A 21,672-nucleotide genomic window follows, 5' to 3' on the forward strand; every position below is an offset into this window, starting at 1 on the left:
TAAGTCACACGAATTAAATTCCTTCGGTAAAATCCTTTCTTTGGTTTACCAATAAGATTTATACATGTCGACTTTCCAATTGTTTTTCACTATCCAACAGAATCACTAGAGAAAGATGTTTGCTTATCTTGCCTAAATTTTACCAATCTTGCTGTATCATTCAATAACATTTCAAATTTTGAAATCGATATTCAAGTTTCTTCAAGACAATTTTTTAAGGATGCCACTTTGCTCCTTTTCTGACGCATCAACTTTCTGTTTTGAGTTCACGTATACCTCTGTCATTTTTTTGTAGAAGGCTTGAATTGTATCTCAGCTTAAATACATTGACACCACATTGAGTGTATTTTTTTAACTGCGAAGATGAAACAAGCTACCTGGCTGTAATTAAGCCCAAAAGAACACTTGCTAGATAATGATGTTCGTTTAAAACGGCGTTCTATTGAAATTAAAATATATTTTTGAAACAAGTCTTTGAGAAAAGGCATTTTCTTATTTCCTTTCTTTTTCGTGTATCGTCATGCTCTAGCGTATAGGCCTAACGACCGCAAATGGTTGATACAATAATAATAATAATAATAATAATGTTAATAATAATAATAATAATAATAATAATAATAATAATAATAATAATGTGTGTGTGTTTTGTATTTTTAACGTAGCTTTAACAATTTTTCAGTCATATCGCTACAATGTCTGCAGTGTGACAGTTTTTTTTTTTATAGTGATGGCTAGCACTGGGGCACCATGCCACAGACATGTAGCATGATGTCCTACCCAGTCACATTATCCTGACACCAGACCGACCAGTCCTAACACTAACCTCTTAATGCTGAGCGCCAAGCGAGGCAGCCGTTAGTACCATTTTTGTAAATCTTTGGTATGACTCAGCCGGGGATAGAACCCACGATCTCCCGCATCCGAGGCGGACGCTCTAACCACTAGACCACCGGAGCGGTTCGCAAATGGTTGATACAGAGTATAGTTAAGAAAAGAGATATAAAGACAAGTTATCGTCTTATCGGAAAGAAATAATAATAATAATAATAATAATAATAATAATCATAAGAAGAAGACGAAGAAGAAGAAGAAGAAGATGATGATGATGTTGATGATGATGATAATGATGATGATGTATAGACTGGTAATTAGACTGTTAGATTTAATTATGATTCTCTTAACAGAAGCTTGCAGATAACTAATGGTTATGCATTTCTATTTTAAAAAAAGGAGGACATTATCGCCATGGCCGAAATATTCATTGAACAGGGACCAAATGTTCTTGGCCGAAACGTCCATGGGGCGAAACATCCAGGCACCCCATACAATAATGAAGTACACCAAATACTTTGTGTAAAAGTGTATGACATCATAGGGTCGTACTTCGGTCATTTATGTTCATGATGCCAGCATTTCTGGTGCTTTCTTAGCCTCTTCCCTTCATAAAAGTTTTGATCGCGCTTCCTCTTGTCATCGTCTAATTTATGCAGCTTCGGTGGAGGCCACGCAAGATACTTTCATATGTTTACAGTCGTCATTGTATATGAGTTGAGTTTGGATACAGATGCAAAGACAAAATCGTACAGAGTTTTTAAATATTCGGATAACTTTTATGTTACGTTGTTAGTTTGGACGACTTTGATGATTCCACTAATAAAGGGTCCGTAAATAACTAAAGCGAGAAAGGCTAGTGTCAGACAAGTTCTGAGGTACAGTTTGTCAGTTTGCTGAAAATGCGATTTTCTCTCTGACAAAATATATCTCTAGGGATCCAGTGCATTTAAGTCTGCACAGAGAGAGAGAGAGAGAGAGAGAGAGAGAGAGAGAGAGAGAGAAAGATTTTATGATTTGTAATCTCTTTTCTTACTTTGCTTGCGATGATTGCATGATTTTCACAGATATAAATGGAACTTTCCTCATAGTTTAGAGTAATTAGATTCCTAAATGAATGATTTTAAAATATAGGAGATATAGACAGCAGGTCCATTAAATTTAATTTTTTTTTATTGTTGTTGATGTAAATTATGAAAGGGGATTCATTTACATGCGATGAAAAGGACCTACAGTTCCAATACATTGTATACGTCATCACTTTGTCACCAACAATTCCAAGACATAATTTTCAGGGAATATTGAATAGTGACACAAAGTGGATGGCTGCAAAACAGGTGAATGAAAAAAAAAATCCTTTGAGAACTGTAACATCATCTGTCTAAGAAATTATTGCAAGGATTGGCAGATTGGGACAGACGGCTTGTCTTTGTATTAACAGTTTTGACACTTTTTTTTTTCTCCAATCAATGCGATTGCTGCGTGCTGAAGACTGATTTGTCCTAGTTACTTAAGTCTTCTTTGTATACTGTGGGCAAAATTATGACGTCACTGTTTAAAAGCTAAAGAGAGACTTTGATCCAGCTCGTCTAACGGGTTTGATCTCAGTATTAATACCACTGTTACTGGGGTCAATAAGATTTCGTGTTAAATCGAAAGGAAAGAGAGTGGCTACAGAGAGACCGCCCTCTCTTCTCGCAGGTGCTGATCCTCGTACTATAGGCTTATCGATTACTTTTGTCGTTGATTTAATGGTTGTTGTCAGAGTTGCCTCTTTTGTCCTTGTTGTTTGAAAAATGGTGGTAGTTGGAGGAATTTCAGCGGTAGTGGTAGACGCTTCAGTTGTTGTAGTTGTTGAAGTTTCAGTAAATGCATTGATTAGTTGAGCGGGGTTAAAAATTGTAGTTTGAGATGTTGTCGTGCTATCAGTTGGTGCTGTAGTTAGATCGATGGTTCTTGTAAGAATCCTAGTTGGAGTTGTTGTTGTTGTTGATGGAGCTGGCGTTGTTGACTTTTCTTGCGATGGTGATTCTGGTTCAGTTGTTGGCGTCTGAGTTGTTGTAGATATTGTCAGTTGCATAGCGTTTGATCTTGTTGATGGCCGAGTTGTTATTGTTGATGTTGACTGTGCTGTTGTTGTAGTTTTTATTGTTGTTGGCTGTGTTGTTGTATCTGCCGTTGTTGTCGTCGTATGTGGTGCTGTTGTTGTAGTTTTTATTGTTGCTGTAGTCGTATGTGGTGGTGTTGTTGTAGTTTTTATTGTTGCTAGCTGCGTTGTTGTTGCTGCCGTTGTTGTCGTTTGCAGTGTTGTTGCTGTCGTCGTATATGGTGCTGTTTTTGTCGTATTTGGTGCTGTTGTTGCTCGATCTTCCGTATTCGTCGTTGGCATAGCGGTCCATATGGGGGTCGAAGCACCTGTAGAACTCGTTGCAGTTTTTGTTGTTGATGTTGTTGGCTGCGTTGTTATGGCTGCTGTTGTTGTCGTCGTATCTGGTGATATTCTTATTGGTTGATCAGCCATACTTAACGTTGGAGTCGGGGTCCATATGGACGTTGAAATACCTGATGATCTCGTTGTTGCTGTTGAAATTTCAGCATCAAGTGTTGTTGATATTTTCTCCTCGGTTGCAGATGTAAAATTATGCGCAGACACTGGTACGGCTGACATATAACGTACCCCATTGTCCTCTCCGATTTCTTGTGCTGAAATTATAACGTTTGAACTTAAACTGTCTGAGGAGAAGAATTTGGTTGTTGCAGACTTCGCTTCAAGAGGTATCATGGTTGTATGATATTCAATGCTGTCTAATGTTGAAAGTAGACGTGTTGTTGTTGGAATGGATTGCGGGGTTGTGTTATAATCTATTGCTAAGCTATTGGTCTTGATAATTGGTGTGAACCACTGTCTAGATGTATATTCCGGTGTCATTCTAATAACGGTAGAAGTAGTGTTTTGTGTAGTTGTAAAAGGTACCCTTGTTGTTGCTTCTGATCTAACATTTCGTCTCGTAGAAATACCAGAAGAAACTGTAGTTGTTTTCTTGATGAAAGTCGTCACGGATGGTGCTTTTCTACTGATTAAAGAGGAAGGCGAATCTTGTTTAGGAATACCTGGCCTGGGTTTAATGGCAGGTTTAATGTCGCGTGAAGATGCTCTGGGGAGGATGGAAATATCAGCACAATTGTAAAATTCTGTTTGTGGGCCACATCCGGCAAGACCTATGCCGTTGATACACATGCCCCAGTGGTTACCTGGAAACAAAACCAAATAGCAATGAAAAATTGCAATAAATCAAATGACATGCGCCCTATGTTTGCTATAAATTAAAACAAAATTTCACTGTTTGAAGCTCAATAAGTGATTGGTTCATCATCACTGTTTTGAAAGACAGTCCAATCGCATAAGTGAAAGATAAAATTACTGAAAATATTCTCTACGTATTAATGAAGTAACTCATAAGTTTCAAATAATTTTCTTTATGTATTTTGTTTATTTTATTGTGTAGGTCGGAAAAGCAATACAAATTTAATTATAAGATATTTCTTAAAATTAGAAACGATTAATGATGAATATTATGACTTATGGATATATCAAATTGTGTTTCTGACTTTTACAGGAAGGTGGTTTGCGTCCATTTGCACCCTAAACAGGAATAAGTAATATTTGCATGCATGGATAGTATATAGAAATGTCCAACTCCTTGTTTCTTTCTTTCTTCTTTTCTGTATGCATGTTTACATGCTGTCTTGCACTTAAAGCTGCACACTTATTTAGAGCAGTGGATTGGCTAATTCTTTTAATTACCCCCATGCCATTTCCACTGCAGTACGCATTGTTTACAAGTCACTCCTTGAGGAATATTTAACTTTGCGATGACAAAGCCACTCTTTCCAAGCGGTAAATCCGGATACAGCCGTCTTCCGTTTCCTTCTATCCGGAGCGGATACTGATCCAGGCAGGACTGTTTCACTGGTTTGTAGATATTATTGTGAGGACACAGTCTGAATTCAAAATACCCGCCAACAGAGGCGGTGACCTCGATAGTGACTTCGATGAATTCTTCAGCTGAATTGTACGTCCGTGCTATGATGCCGTTCGCATAGCGACCGCCAGCCTCGTTCGGACGATCTGAGTCATATGGGTCTCCACATACTCCACATTTTCCATCCATTTCTCCCCACTGATGCTGAAATATGTAAAGAAATCCTGCCTTAGCCCTTATAAAAGGCAAAGTTAAGCTCTCGTTGGGCTGGACTAAGCGTGTTTTATGTGTGTGACTTTGTTGATTAAAAACAAATGTTTGTTGTTTGACATATGAATACTTTTCGTCACAGGAATTTTTAATCTTACCATCTATAAGATATAAATGCATGACCTTCAAAATTTATGTAGGTGTCAGGTAAAATTAAATCCTTTATCCGAGAGGTGACAAGAACATATAACCGTCTCAGTACTAAACAAAACAAATTAAAAGCAGTAAATACTGAAGAGCTGAACGTATTCATTCTCAACGACATATACTGTACTTTAAATTCACTACGATGATGTTATGTATATTTAAATTGAATTGTGTACTTGACCTTTGTAACAGAGGATAGTTACTTGGGCCTACCTCAGTGGCGTCACTAGGTAGATGGAGGGGGTGCGAACCTCACCGGGTGACACCAACAGAGGGGGTGACACCAAAATGACATTACTAAGGATTCTGCATGGTATGTTACGGAATGAGGCCCATGGGGGTGACACCATGAGTTACTGCACTGGGTGACACCATACCTGATTGATGTCACCTTTCTAAAATACGTGTACTGGGATTTGAGTTTAGGGCCTTGTATTTTCCCTTAAAATATATTGTCCACCTGATATTTGATATTTGCGAGTTATAAAAAAGTATAATAAAAGAAAATGATTTTTCGCTCCAGGTCTAGCCTTAGAATGTTCTGGAAGAGAACGTTTGACCTACATCCTGGTCATTTTATTGTCTTAGGTTTTTATATTTTTATATAAGTTATGATAAACATTCATATTCTTTCCTATCTTAAGATCAGTCTGTGGTGGAATTTTGTTGGTTGTGTTCATTTATAATTTGAGAGCAAATTATTTATTCAGCTTATTCATCGGAACTACAGCGACATTTTAGATTTAAACAATTATTTGAGATTATTGTGAATTCATTCAAAGGCATTATGGATTGTATCATTGTGATACATGAAGACTGTCGGCACACCGAGCTATTCAAGACTATTGGTACATAAGCACATAAAAAATTGGGATTCGTTCAGAACACTATATACGTTGGGACTTATGATAAAACAGTAGGATTTACTAAGATTTAATTCACAGTACTTAAGTTCCTTTGAAATTTTCACTTTGTTTTCTAGGGAAAGAAATTCTTTGTTAAATATTTTACAATCTTTTAGTTTTGCTTCTTTCGGGTAAGTTGTTTACGACGAATGCGCCGTAACTGATGCACATTAACTTGCATAATAGTTCTGAAACAAGCGTAATGCAAATGAGTGCCTTTTGGTGTCAAATACCAAGAATAGTGTTTGCATGTTACGTATTTGTACGAACGTTCAGTTAAATTTAAAAAATACAAAGCTGTAAAAAAAATCAAATTGTTTCTGGACCATTGACAATCAATGTTCGAATAGAAACCGTCTTGCATTTTCAGACAACAGCATGTGTCATTGTATCCTTTGCAAACTTTGTCATAGCTAAAGGCTTTTGACGATTTCCGCGAAATCTTTACATGACACATTTATAACCGCTATATGCTATCCTAGCAATGGTCAGGCCCGTCGACGCAAGTTTTACCTTACCACGTCAGTTGTACTTGAATATTTGAGTGACACGTGTTGATCTTTTTAGTCATAGTGCTATTCAGCGTTAGTTTATAATTAGTTCCGGTGGCCTAATGGTTAGAGCGTCCGCCTCGGATGCGGCAGGTCGTGGGTTCGATCCCCGGCGGAGTGATACCAAAGACTTACACAAATGGTAGTCACAGCTGCCTCGCTTGGCGCTCAGCAATATGAGGTTAGTGTTAGGACTGGTCGGCCTGGTGTCAGGATATGGGATATGATAAATAAATAGAGTGTAATTCTATCTATCTATCTATCTATCCATCCATCCATCCATCTTTAAGATTTTATGTGAACATTCGGGTTCACTATCGCATTTTGTCTATTTAGACCCAACCATTGCTTTCAAATAATGATTAAAATACCTACCCGGCTTAAATTGCACTATAATTTTATTTCCAGGTGAATTTGCCAATAACTTATGCAAGCTGTGACAATAAATATGCAAAGTTTACCATAGTTATGCAAGTTTTACCAATAACTATAAAGACCGCTCCAGTGGCCTAGTGGTTAGAGCGTCCGCCTCGGATGCGTGAGGTCGTGGATTAGATCTCCGGCCGAGTCATACCTAAGAGTTATAAAATATGGTACTAACAGCTGCCTCGCTTGTCGCTCAGTATTAAGAGGTTAGTGTTAGGACTGGTCGGCCTGGTGTCAAGATAATGTGACTGGATGGGACATCATGCTACATGTCTGCGGCATGGTGCCCCAGTGCTAGACATCACTATAAACTGTCACACTGCAGACATCGTAGCGATATGACTGAAAAATTGTTAAAGCTACGTTAAATATCCAAACCACACACACACACACACACACACGTGCGCGCGGGCGCGCGCGCAATTATATCAATTATACAAACATTTTACTTAGCACTGAACGAAAAAGACTTGAAATCTTACAACGCAATTGTTTTCTTGTTCCTGACATTTTTGCACATAGCACATACATATGTATGTATGTATGTATGTATGTATGTATGTATGTATGTCAGTACTAATATTAGTACCCTTACTCCTACCTCGTGGACAGGGTACTAACATGAGCATATACCTCTCAATGGAGCAAGCCGGGTGTGATTCACACCCGGCGCTCTTTTAGCCTAATAATAACACTTTAAACATATTCCATGCATATAATCCAATACATTGAGTAGTCCTCTTATTTAATACCGGAAGTATCGAAAATCATTGTTGAAATAGTTGTAAAATCTCGTTTACCTTTTTCAGCCGATATTTTCGTTTAGATCGTCCGCCATATTAGTTCAAATAATGATTACTTCCGTTCTCAGCCTCGTTTGTTTGTGTGCCATATAAGGACATTGACGCCTTATTTGGAAACTCAAACAAATCGTAGTAACAATTTGGCGCCGTTTGAGTCAGAAATTCTGCGCATTAAAAGTAAATACGGTTTATCGGCAACTTTGAAGCGATTATTCGTCACTTGATTGATAATAATATAGCATAGAATATCCAAATATGGTCTGGCAAGCCTTACGTAGAAAATGGGGTCACGGCGAGAGTCTCGCGTTATCTGTTATGGCGGACAGGATGAGGTTAGTGTAACCATGCCAATTAATTTTTTCCTGTAAGAGCTTTCTAAATTCAAAATAAGCCAAACTTCTTTCACAACATGATAATACTTTACTTATGTAGTAGATTGCTGCACTGTTTGTTTTTCTGACTTTAGCGATGATATTGTCTGCTCCATTACATGATATGGGATCAGTTCGTAGCCTCAACCATAACAAATCAAGTTGAGGCTACGACATCGTAGCTAGTATGTATGTATTTAAAATGAATCATCGGCTAGATCACAGAGGTATTGTGTTTATTGTCGTTAACTCGCATTTCCGTATTAGAAAGCCTATAAATATCACCTTGTCACACGACGTACGATGTCAATGCCTTCAAAACATGTTTATTTCACGCAGTATTAGGTTTTGACAAAAATGATGTATGGGACTTTGATGTCAGCCACAGGAAGTGATACGATGCTTGATGCATGTTCGTTCACTCATTTTATTCAGTTGTATACCGCATTCATCCTTGTATAGCCTACATTCAGTTGAAGACTGTCACATTGTCAGTGCGATTGTCAGCTACATTAAAACTTTGTACTGTATGACCCTGAGTGACAAAGGCCGAAAATATAATTGTTTTGTTGCTCGGTCCAATAAAAAACAAACACCATGAAATAAAATCCCCAGTGAAAAGAAAACCTATTCACTCTCGTAACAAATGCTTAAGTACCACTTCCAACCAACTTGTCAAAACTAGTATTTCAAAAGCAAATGGCTGGAGTTGTACTTTAGACTGAAACATTGAAGATTTATAAAGTTTTTGAGCATCACTCTTCCCAGTTTTATTTCGCTTCATGAAGACCATTTGCCCACCACCTTGTGTTCTAGCAAAGTGAGAGAATTTTTTTAATTATCAGACGACACATCCCTTCTACCAGAAAAAGTAAATAAAATAAACCCACACGTCCAAACACAGCTTCAGACAAATGACATCAAAGTGTCATCTCTATATATCCAGAGTATATGAATGCAGCAACAATTTTTTTCGACCTTTCCGGGTAATTTGAAAACAGACAAAATACATGAATGCGAAACCAGGCTTAGCGACTCTTTTAGGGACAGCAAAGCTCTCACCCCAAATAGCGACAATAACGAATGTTGAAAAGAGAAAACAAATGGGTACAAATGCGTATTACTTGAAATTTGCAACAACAACACCCCACCCCACCCCAAACAAAATATTAGCACAAGCGATCATGTTGCCATAGATATACTGCAATATTTTACTACGAAAACTCAGCTGCACGAACTCTAAATTCCTAATTGTTGGCTACGTGCACCGTCCTACCTTACTGAAATTAATAACACTGAATACACTTTGGACTCGATCATTTTTGTCAAAAACACAATGCCTCCAGTTTCATGACGCTAGCGTCTCAATATCGGGTGACTTCAACATCCAAGATATAAACTGGATAAGCTACGTCATCATTAGTCATCGGTGCAGAAAGCCTATCAATGAACGGTTCCTCCCTCCGTAAAGCGAGGTATGTCTGAATATGACAACAAACTTCCAAACCAGATAATTCGGTACTCTGGCTCTCTTCTTTACAAATAGATTATCTCCGGTGCTTTGCCTGGCCATATTCACTGACTCTAATTTCTTTGTGACAAGGAGGAATGAAACCTGTCAAAAGAAAATTCTATATATGGAATAAACCAACTATCAAATGCATATGCCTCCAGTTATCCCAGTTAATTCTTTTCACTTTTACATCAGCAGGAACCCTCCTTCCCATCGCCCTCCCCACCCACAAACATGGATATTCTTCTGCGACAGGTCTCACTTTTGCGATAGCACCAACCAAGAAAGCATACTGAATCATCATAGTTTACTGAAGAAGATACATGTATATCACACCCACCAGATCCTGGAAATAGCCATATATGCTCCATGACTCATGTTGTCTCTAAAAAAGAAGTCATGAATCTGCATTGTAACTAGCATTGATTCGGATAAGAAGGTCATATGATAACACATCTGATTCTTTCGTTACAGGACCTAACAAACGACGTGGTTAAATCAAGCAGGTCAATGCCAACTTATTGGATATATCCAAGGCTTTGAGCAAGCCGTCAACATTACTGAAAGAAGAGTCATCATTATAGTGTATAGAACAGCCCACTTTAATGGATTGAGGTCTTTCTCTCCCACCTTAGACAAGAAATTTGTCTAGGCCATATCAAATCCATCTGCACCAATCACTTCAGTCTTCGCCAAGGCACAGTTTGGGATCTCCTCCTATTCATGACATATATTATATGACCTACTTGGCCCCACATCATATCCGTCCATACTCTTTACGGAAAATTGCCTCATGCACAGAACCACCAGTTTTTCAGAGGATTGCGCTACCGTTAGGTAGGACATTGACAAATGCCATTGAGTGAGATTCCAATCCATATAAATGCAAGATCTAATGATCACCCACAAGCGCCGCCCAGTCCTTGTCAAAAATCTTCCATCCATGGACACATCCTGACGACCACAACTAGTACAAAATATCATAGAGTCAACATCTGTAGTGACCTGTCCTGAATTAAGCAATCTGACAACATCACCAAAAGGTCAATGCCACCATGGCTAAGGTCCAGCCCTCAACAACCTAAGGAACATACATTTTCTTCATCAATGACTAAAGGGAAATTCTGGCAACCTCGTCCGTCTAAAACAATGGTTCCCATCCTTTTTTGGTTGCGACCCTAAACCTTAACTATAGTCTTTTTAGCCTCACGGCCCTGTTTCCACATTCTGACAAGTTTTGCCATCCTCAAAAAAATAATGCTGGTGACCCTCCGCGACCCTCCGGAACGTCTTCGCGACCCTGATTTGGGTCGCGAACTTTGGAGTTGGGAACCACTGGTCTACAAGAACAGCTTCTTTCCCAGCCCTGTCATCATTCGGAACAGCCAACTTGCGAGTGTGATCAGCCTGCCCACACTGGAATCATTCCGACTGGTTATGATTACCTTCAGTTTTTAATGCGAGAAGCCTTATTTCCACTTGTGCTCTTAACCTGTATCAGGCGGTATTTTAACCTCACAAAAGTGCATTCCCAGTTATGATTATACAAGATCATGATGAATTATAAAACTGACTGGTGAAATCCTAAGCTGAATTAATTAGATTAATAATGGCAGTCTAAATAATAATTATTTAAAAATGCAGAATAAATCGTCAGAAACATATTAAAATATACGATTATAAATGAAACTGATACAGTTAGTAATCATATAAATACTGGACAAGATTATTTGAAATTTTAGTGGAAAAAGTATACTCTTGGATTAAATGATCGTAAATTATTTTAATTAATTTTGCAATAATATTCTTCTTCTCTCACTCACTTTCTCCTCCTTTCTCTGTCTCTCGATCGAAAACGATATAAGTTTTGTCTAAAATTTGTTCGTTTTCTCTTTGTAAGAAAAGCTTTTCACGAGTATTGGATTAAAGACCTTAAGTTATTTTAATTAATTTTGCAAACATATTCTTCCTCTCTCACTCTCACTCACTCTCCCCACCACCACCCCCGTCTTTCGATCTATCGGTCGAAAAAGATATAAGTTTTGTCTAAAAAAAATCGTTTTTTCTTTGTAAGAATAACTTTTCATAAGTAAAGATAATTTCTTGCGAAGATCGGTGCATTTTTTGTGGAGGTAAATATCAATATTTTACAAGTCAATAAAACGGTTTTATTAAGGGAATTATGTTGTATTCAACTTTTAGGAATTAATTTAAATGTAGTAGTTTTATTATTGTAATGCAAATTTATAGTCACTTTATTTCACTTGGCTACTGTAAAGGTTGAACAGAAATGTGGTCAAACATTCCAGGAAAGTATTTTGTTAATATAATACAAGTGACAATAACGAAAGTAACATTCTTTGCAACATTTCTTCATGATTGACATGATACAAAAATATTTACTTCAATTTTTAGGAGACTCTGTAAATGAAGATATAACAATCTTTACTTGTTTTAGAGGGACCCAGTAAGGTGTAATTTTGATCTCAAAGTTACATGTTCAAATTACCTTTTCTTCCACTGCTTGCACCAATGTATATATGTATACATACATACATACATACATACATACATACATACATACATACATACATACATTGATTGGTGCATATCGATTGCTAGTTCATATCCCCCCCCCCCCCCCGTTTTTGTGTATGAAAAATTGTTTTGATTCGTTTATTCATTCATTTTCACTCGTTCACGCAACGGAATTCATTTGACAACGTCCAATCAAATGCAATTTTCGCATTTTCGTGTCTCTTTGTGCGAAAGTAAAAAAGGTAAGATAACCTGAAATTCCTCTATTGCAACAAATAGAGACAAAGATCTATAGTAAAATCATGTTCTGGCACAGCATGGTCTGCTGATCGCAATTGTTTGAGTATTATACACAGACACATATGGATATGAAAGGTGGTAGGATTTACAAGGCAATTGTTTGAGTATTATAGACAGACACATATGGATATGAAAGGTGGTAGGATTTACAAGGCAATTGTTTGTGTATTATACAGACACATATGGATATGAAAGGTGGTAGGATTTACAAGGCAATTGTTTGAGTATTATACACAGACACATATGCATATGAAAGGTGGTAGGATTTACAAAGCTGAGTCATATTTCCTACGCGATCGTGAAAAGGGGATAATGGAGTTGAATTAAATCATCCTAGCATACAGACAAATGGATTGACGTGCGCAACGGCAGATAAATTAAGCATACGAGAGAGAGAGAGAGAGAGAGAGCATTATATTATATAGGTCTATACTTATCAGCTCTGTTAATGGATGATTTGCAAATGAGAAACCGAAGAAACAATTTCAGTGTAAAGTAACCAGAGTCAGTAGTAAGAAATTACACCGTATGAAACAGTTATTAAAGTTCCAGCAATTAAGTATGTATGTTCTCTTTTGTTCCACATTAAAACGAAACATACATTTTGTGAAAATTTGTTCAAAGCTTGCTGTTAAAACACTTTTGAGTTAAATCACTTCTTTTAATGATATATCATTAAACTGGAGGCGCGCCCAGTCTGAAAATGCGGATACGTTTTATGTTATAATGTAATATGTAGTAAATCATAATCTTGTTATTATTATTTTTTCTTGTTATATAAAAAGATACATCTGCCCAAGGCAAAGGAGGTTTGACAGTGATCACGTAGCATTTGAAAGCGTAGCTATTGTATTTACGTAAATAATACAATTGTAACGAGTCAATAGCCTTAAGCTAAGTAACAGAAAAGAGCGAAAATCAACAAGTTTTGTAAAATGCAACAATTTATTTCCGTAGAATACGAAGTGACAATTTGAAACGAAATTACATTATTGTGAATTAAATCCCAAATAGTCATGCATACATATTCTACCAAGAGTCCAATAGTTCCAATGGTGTTCTGAATCATTTCCAGTATTGCATGTTCTGATGCGCCAATAGCCTGAATAGTGTTTATGTACTAATAATCTGAATAGTGTTTATGTGCCAATAGCCTGAATAGTGTTTATGTACCAACAGTCTTGATGTAAATGTGATATAAGTCAAGATAGCCTTGACTAAATTCACAATAATATATATTCATGAAGAAAGTCAAAGCCAAGTTACAAATTACATATGCATAGCACAATTTTTTTTATACAGATTAGTACAGGTTAATAGAGTATTGACTTAAATGTATATCAAATGACTGATGCAGATTATGAGATTATGAACCTATATTTATGTTATAAAACCGATACCGATTAGTAGATTTTTACCTTAAATGTATATCTTGGGACTAACGCAGATTTGGAGATTATTGACGTAAACGCATATCATGTATATAAATGTATATAATTAGTCCGAGCAAAAATGTTTCAAAATACAAATATTGAGACTAACATAACTCAGCTATGACTTTTCCTGTCACTAGAATGCTTGTATGTACTGTAGTACTGCGATAATGGTCCTCTTTTGCAGACATTCTTGTCATGAGAAACGTTTGTGAAACAGATTGCCAAGATGTCGGTTATATACACACATCATCTGGAGAAAAGTGAGTCCATTTTATTATATCATGATCGAGAAATATAAGGCCCATGCGTGGCGCGCTGCTTACAAACATTTGCTGGAACCCGAGTAAAGAATTTAACCCCAAGATTTTAGTTTTTATTGGATACTACCGCAAAATGTTTGCACATAGCAAAACGTGTGTTGTGTATATCTCATTTAAATATGGTTCTAGACCTTTGTCCATGATTGAGGGAAGAGATTTTTGGCCCAACTGGCTGTTATCATGACAGGTTTATGTCTACCAGACTATAGTCACTTTTTCAAGGGGTTTACAAGGATTGACCTTGTGTACGAATTAGTGACCATTAGTTTTCCATAATATTCTGTTGTGCCATAGGTCAGGTGACAGTTTGAATTTAGTAAACAATTATTTATTCCTGTTTCATGTCAGTCTTTATTATTATGTATCGTGTGCAGTGAGTACCCAGCCATTCAACAGCGTCATCATCAGCAAGGTGCAGAGCCTCCAGTCCATCAGCAGACAGTTGTTCACAATGTGTGACATGGTCTGTAGAGAACCACATCAACAGGAAGAGTCAGTGGCCTGGCCCCATTGGAGAAGGATGATTGCATATCGACCCTGTCCTGTCCGAACATGGTTCAGCGTGGTCCACATATGTGGTGGAAGGGTGAAGTCAGGATGCCAGACAGATGGCTCAGCTACGAAGGAGTGGTTTACAACATCTGTTGACGACTACTCATCATACCATGTCGAAATAGCTGTCATATCCTCCGGCAACGGACCTAACCAGATTCGATGTCTCGAAACCAGGCGGACTGCTGGATGTGAGGTGATGTTCATGTACAGTGAAACTTTGTGACTGACATAAGCCGTAGCCAGCAGTTTTGTGGTTGCTTCCTCAGACGGAGAGGAATGTTACTGAGTACCGACAGCCATGATAAAGGAGTAGAACGTAGTGTTCCAAAGATTATGCGAATTGTTATGCTGAGCTGACGTCAGTTAGCTTAGTATGGGATGATCAAGCCCAGACAGGAACGCAATATTCTGACGTTGAATAACAGAGGGCCAGTACTGATATCTTGAGTGTCTGAGCATTAGCGCCCCAGTTTGAGCCAGGAAGTTTACGGAGTAGGTTGTTTCAAGTGCTCAGTTTTGCAGCAGTTTTCTTCAGGTGGTTTTAGGATGTCAGTGATCTGTCCAGAGTCACACCAAAAGTAAGAGCACTCTGTATCGCCAGTGAAGAAATAATTTGAATAAACAGATAAATCTAAATCAAAGCTGAACACAATATTACAAATGATTCTGCATCAAGATCTTACAGCGAGAATGAATAATTTCTCAAATAAAAAAATTATATTAAAAAACATAAACACAAACGAAGAGCCAGTATGTAGGACAAAGGTTCATTTCTAGAACAATCTGTAACTAAAATAATAATAAGGAATGTGGTAAACATCGGGTAGGCTAGGTATTATTTTGGGACATACCAATATCACAGATGTAGACTCAAATAAATAAGTTTACTTCTTTTGATAATGATCCTAATGTTTAACCCACAATCCTAGAGAAATGTTATGTATTATTTGTTTACAAAATAAACCTAATCAGTGTCTTTAGTCAGGAACTATGTGAACTTGATTTTGGACAAGGTCATGTCCAATACATAACTGATAATTCATTTTTTAAAAACCTAACAAACGAACCATAATCCTGCAAATTAAATATACATAACAGTTTTATCAACATTTTATGAAATTATGGACGCAAATATGAAACTGGCGCGTTTTGCCTACCATTTATTGCACACATATAGAACAGTGTTATTATCAAAATGTTGTTTCTCATGTTATCTGCCAAAATCCACATAATTCATCAGATTTCGGTTGTATGAAATGATCGATTTGGGTGGTTAGACAATCATATTTCTATGATTTGCTATAAATGTTATGTTTATCCTTCCCATGTTTAAGTACCTTTTTTTACACATACAACATTAAAAGGTAAAACTTTGTTCAAGAGTGAATATGCATAATAACTGAGCGAAAGACGATCTATCAGTTGACGTCATAGATTTTACCTTTGAACTCTGTATCTTCATAATAATAACAATTATTATATGCTCATTTTTTCTATTAACTTTACATTGTCAAAATCGTGCAATATTTTATGATATTGAACTCAAGTTCAACTTCATACTGAACTCACGTGTGACCAATAGTGTATTAGGAACTACTTTGTAAACAAATCATGTACACTCTCGTAGTGGGCGCTTTACGTTTTGGTTGATCAGATTTGTTTCTGAATGAACCAAAGTAGATGTTTCGTGAACTGCCACATACTAGCTGCTTTGGCACATTTCGCGTTAACTATTTTGATGCAGTGTTTCGGATTTAGGCTAGCTATATACGCCAGACAGGGTCCTTACAAATAACATGCAAGTGACAAGGCATAAACTGTTTTCTTTAGCTGGTAATAAGTACGGCAAAAAATATACTTATAGTTTTACATCCTGAATTTCTTCAAAATGTACTTTCTTAGTTCTGCAAATCCGAATTAAACGAACTATGTCATGGGTTCTCAAGCTTGATTATACATATCGAAATTGTACCGTAATTTCGACTATATTCTAAGTGCAATTACATTTACATCCTCCTTACTGCACCCAAAATGACATAAATATTATATTCCATAACGTCTTTTTGATAATTGCAATTGAAAGACTTCATATTTGACCCACAAATGTGATTTCAATCATTCACTGACAGAACAGAAAAACACTTGCAAATGTCAACACGCTTCTTCCTCGCTGCTTCAATCTGATGCATTTCATGTAGCATTGGCACAGATAATCCAGTCTATAATCACGAAATTTCTTAGAATTGACACAAGTATCAAAATATATTCATTCCAGATCAATTGGAAAAGCTTTTGTAATGCGCATTCATTCACAATATGACTCCAAATTTCAGTTTTAAGTAGATCAAAACGCCATTTTCTTTCGAATGTATTGTCTAGCGCGAGACTAAGTTCAAATTTATCTTGGCGGAGTTATGTGCGCATTAATAATGTTGTTGCGTTATGATGAATCTGCGCTTGTGTATTTAATTTGTAATACGGCGTATATTCAGTTACTTTGTTTCTCCTGGTGTATTTTGGTGTATGTAATTAAGCCTGAGGTAGAATAAGAAAAGGAGTATATATGATAGAAAGGTTACTGAATTTGTATGGGAAAATATGGACTCGTTTTGTCGGATGAATATACTGCACTCCCAAGTTCGTGCAGTATTTCCATCCGGAAAGCTCGTTCATATTCTCCCTATACAAATGCAGTAACCTATAATGATAAACATGTAATAGTTATCGATACTGCACACATTATCATATAGAGCTGGTACACCACATTATTTCTGAACTTACCGCGATATGTACCTCAGTATATCGCGTTATTTTTGTACTTACCGCGATAAGTACTACGTTACACAAACGATTGTATTAGGGACCACCAGTTCAACGTTCTGTCTATGAATAGTCAAAAAAAAATAATTTGTTCTGATTTAAAGCAAAATAATACCAGAATATATCCACGATATTATTTGGGGAAAAAAATGTTTTCTTGAGCTAAAAGAAAAGAAAATATTTCAGCTGAAGAAATCACGGTCACACCAGCATCAACCCAAAAATTAAACAGACAACACTTTATGATAAATGAATTTGGTGTGCATGTTAAATTTTGTACAGCTGTAACTAAAGAGGGATAATTGAGCTTAGACTATAGATGGTGCTGTAAAAAGACATCTTGCTGATATGGGAGAGCCTTTTGATAAAATTGAAAGTGTTGATACTGAAGCCAACAAGTTAGTAACTGCGCTATTGGAATATTAAGGAGAAAACAGTCAAGATAAGACACATTTACTCAATAAACTAGAAAATATTTTGTGGACTTGAGATAATTACTTATTGGTCCGACAGGAAACAAGTCTGCTACTGAAATGTGTAGGATGATTTGCAGCCATACAAAGGAATACATATATTTAACACATTCACACACGCTAGTAAATAACTCAGACATGAAGAAACGAGTTTGATGCAGCATAGGAATATGTCAAGGCCGTATCAAACGAGTCTTTTCCCCAACTCGGAACAAAGCACTTATGCTGTTTTGTATTTATTGCATATCCCTTTTAGTCACACGTTCTTTTTGGCTCTGAAATTTTCAAAAATGTTATGGGATATATAAATTGAATTAAACTGCAGTTATATGCACGTGGATTTTTCCTTACTTCTCTAATTGACAATAGGTTTTGTGCCAATAAGTAATCGTTTCTTCACACACCATACTTACTACATACACACACTCTACTTCAAAACGAATTTCTGGGCAGATTTCACAGACTAATTGTACTTAAATAGATCCAATTTTATACAGAAAGCTCTTTTCTTTTTACATTAATTTCAAACTCTTTCCTTTAATTTTTCATTACAAGAATTTATTGATGTATTGAACATAAAGGTGATAATTTGATCATATATTTTTAACAAAACGAAGATCCGGTCACATTCTAACATGCGGACTAGGCTTTTTTTAAAATAGAATTATTAGGATATTTTAAAACAAGAAAATTCTAAACAATTGTTGTTCTGTTTTTTTTTCCCTTCATTTTCTCCTTTAACAGAATCAAGCATTTTAAAATGTAAACAAACATACAATTCCCAGCATATGTTCCATTGATGAAAAAGTCTCAGCAACAATATTGTAACAAGATACAATTCTTCTAACTTTGCTTCATATTTAAAACAGCCTAACTTTACGTTGCAAATGCATGTCAGTTTTATTCACAGATTTACTGAACAAATTCGATTCTTCAGTAATATTAATAAACAAACTGAAAGTTCCTCCACTTAGACTTGCTCCTTAAAAATGTAATAGCGTAGACGATATTTTTAAAACTCTGATACTGAAAGGGATTTTATGGAAGTTTGGTGTTTTAGATGATTTCCAATGTGGAATGTCTTTTGGGGTACAGGTTCCTCCAACGTGGGGCATTTCTAACAATGTATTGAATCTTAACATGACTTCCTGAGTCCTTCTTTCTTTGTCTGGATTTGTTAAAATTTCAATAAAAAAAATTTCAGCGATAAAGTACTCGCTCTCTCTTATCATTCCGGATATTTTATAAGTTGAATATTGTTTAATATTTCAAATTCTAAAATTAGTTCCAGGCTTGGTGTTCGATACGGAAGATTTAGATGTGCGATACGGAATCACAGACTGAACCTCTTTATTGCACGCCGGATCAGACATGAAAGATCAAATGGGCATTAATAAAATTTTATTTGCAATATCCATCATTAATTTGTCACATATACAACCATTATGTAAAAAGAAAGTTAAAATTTTGAACTGTTTTGTCATGAATAATAAAAAAGGATGAATATCATCTACCTCTAATATAATTTAATGACGTCACCATTTGCATCATAAGTAACTAAGATATGATGTCAAGACCTGAAATTTACTTTAATATCTTCCACTATACTAACATGCGTTTTTCTTAATTTGCTTGTTTTGAAATTACTAATATATTTGTGTTACAAATATAATCTTGTATTTGTGCATATTTCACAAGAAATTTATACAACTATCTGAAGAGCTTAAATCTTTAGCCCCGCAAGACTTGCAAACTATATACATTATTTAGGCCATTTTGCAAATTTGATATGAAGCGGACAGTTTTGCAAGATCTACATGTGTAAATAAGCGTTTTCTTTTCTTTAATTGCTTTGAAAATGCGCAATTATTTTGGAAACCATGGTGCTGGTTAGGGCTGCTACAAAGTCCTATAAATATCACTATCTAGTACAATGAAAATACAAGTGAAGAAAAAAGTTACGGAGTATGTAAAACAAGATTACGTACCCAAAATCCACCACAATTGAGGGAGTGATCTTCGTAATTCTTGGGAACTTCCCATCCCTCCCTCCATAGGCTGGACCGCTGAGGTGGGTCTATCATACGTCCATGGCCTGATGCCAAGGAAACGATGCTGCATACAATAGCCAGATATTTAATCCAAGAAAACCATGTGCACATTTTCTGGTTTTCAAATACGAAGCATCTATCTTTATATGTGACAAGATATCAACTCAAATGTCGTAAAATTGTCAATTGATCTAACGTGAACTTGATGCTATTGAATAGTATTCAATTTTGTCCAGAGAGCCAATACGTATAAAACAAGGAATCTCTTCAAAATTAGAGTAACATCTTTATCTGTTTTCAATTGAGAGTGTCCCCTTATATTATCAAAATGCTAATAGATTGTCGCAAGTTGCATCAAAATCTATTTGAATAGCTCCATACATTACTCTTTGCCTATGTTTACCATATAAATATTCATACAAATCACCCCCGTTAACACAAGTCTCCTTTTGATTGATGAATAGGTTTCCAGAACAATAAGGGTAAACAACGGGAAACAAAGGACACGACTTTTTAAACTATTATGCGCCAGACCAGTAAACTTGAACGAGGTTTGAACCCTTCAAGAAAAGGAGTTTGGGAAAAATTAAATGAATTTTATAAAAGTTGTGAAAGTAATTGATGCTGTTGCTTATAATTGTAAAAAAAAGTAAATATTTCGCCAGCAATCCAAATAGGAGGCATTAAAAGATTTGCAAATTGTTGTACAATGGAAGATGAAAAAATTACTTCTGATATGTTAATTGTCAAAAATCTGTGAGGCTTCACTTACGGGACCCCAGCACTGCTGCGAACCCAATTAACATTCAATAATACATAAATAGCAATTTCACAATGTATTTTATTCTTTAAATGGAATATCATATGATTGGCATGCATATATATTGACCTCTTTGTACTAAATAACTGGTGTACATGTGGGTATTTATGCGATGTCCTTGAATGCCGTAAACATGTCATTAAAGGGAGTCAAGTGTTATCAAGCTGGACACAGACTGATGGTAAAACATCCTTGCTTTTATCAAAGCAAACGAAGTCCATACTTTTAGTACGACTTTAATTTAAAAAATGGAAACGTGAGGAAATAAGGCAAGTGTACAAAAGCTGACCCTTACCGTTAGTATGCTTTCTCAACAATTAGCTGGATTTGTTTCCCTACCAATTACCCCTACCATCCATTATGGACAGTTTTAGGCATTATGTAAATTATTGCATATTCAAATCCATACTATTTGAATAAGAAATCTCCAGCTCAAGTAAAAATTATATACATAAGGAATCTCCGTCAGCATGTCTGCTGGTATAATTAAACATCGGTATCTCTTCTCAGCACGACCTAAATATAGTTGCTGTGATCATATTCTAAATATATCTGCCGT

At 36.2% G+C, this 21,672-nt stretch overlaps 1 protein-coding gene across 1 annotated transcript; it reads right to left on the bottom strand.

Annotated features, from left to right (window-relative positions):
• Positions 1–1,986: 1,986 nt before the first annotated feature.
• On the bottom strand, positions 1,987–20,632 carry LOC149793096 (uncharacterized). The gene is made up of 3 exons (XM_089967001.1): positions 20,231–20,632; positions 4,637–5,018; positions 1,987–4,083 (listed from the first exon to the last, which is right to left on the bottom strand). The coding sequence occupies exons 1-3, from the start codon at positions 20,402–20,404 to the stop codon at positions 2,387–2,389; spliced, it is 2,253 nt and encodes a 750-aa protein (XP_089823127.1). The 5' UTR covers positions 20,405–20,632; the 3' UTR covers positions 1,987–2,386.
• Between the last annotated feature and the right edge of the window lie 1,040 nt (positions 20,633–21,672).

The sequence above is a fragment of the Sinohyriopsis cumingii genome, chromosome 8 (assembly GCF_028554795.1).
Source record: "Sinohyriopsis cumingii isolate HCF-2022 chromosome 8, ASM2855479v2, whole genome shotgun sequence".
NCBI lineage: Eukaryota > Metazoa > Mollusca > Bivalvia > Unionida > Unionidae > Sinohyriopsis > Sinohyriopsis cumingii.

What these genes read in the sequence shown, in the direction of transcription:
- LOC149793096 (XM_089967001.1), bottom strand. Translation starts at nt 20,404, where the DNA reads ATGTGCACATGGTTTTCTTGGATTAAATATCTGGCTATTGTATGCAGC. An exon ending in TCAATTGTGGTGGATTTTGG is followed by an intron (nt 5,019 to 20,230) that starts GTACGTAATCTT and finishes TACATATTTCAG; the next exon opens with CATCAGTGGGGAGAAATGGA. An exon ending in GCAGTGGAAATGGCATGGGG is followed by an intron (nt 4,084 to 4,636) that starts GTAATTAAAAGA and finishes TTTTGTTTCCAG; the next exon opens with GTAACCACTGGGGCATGTGT.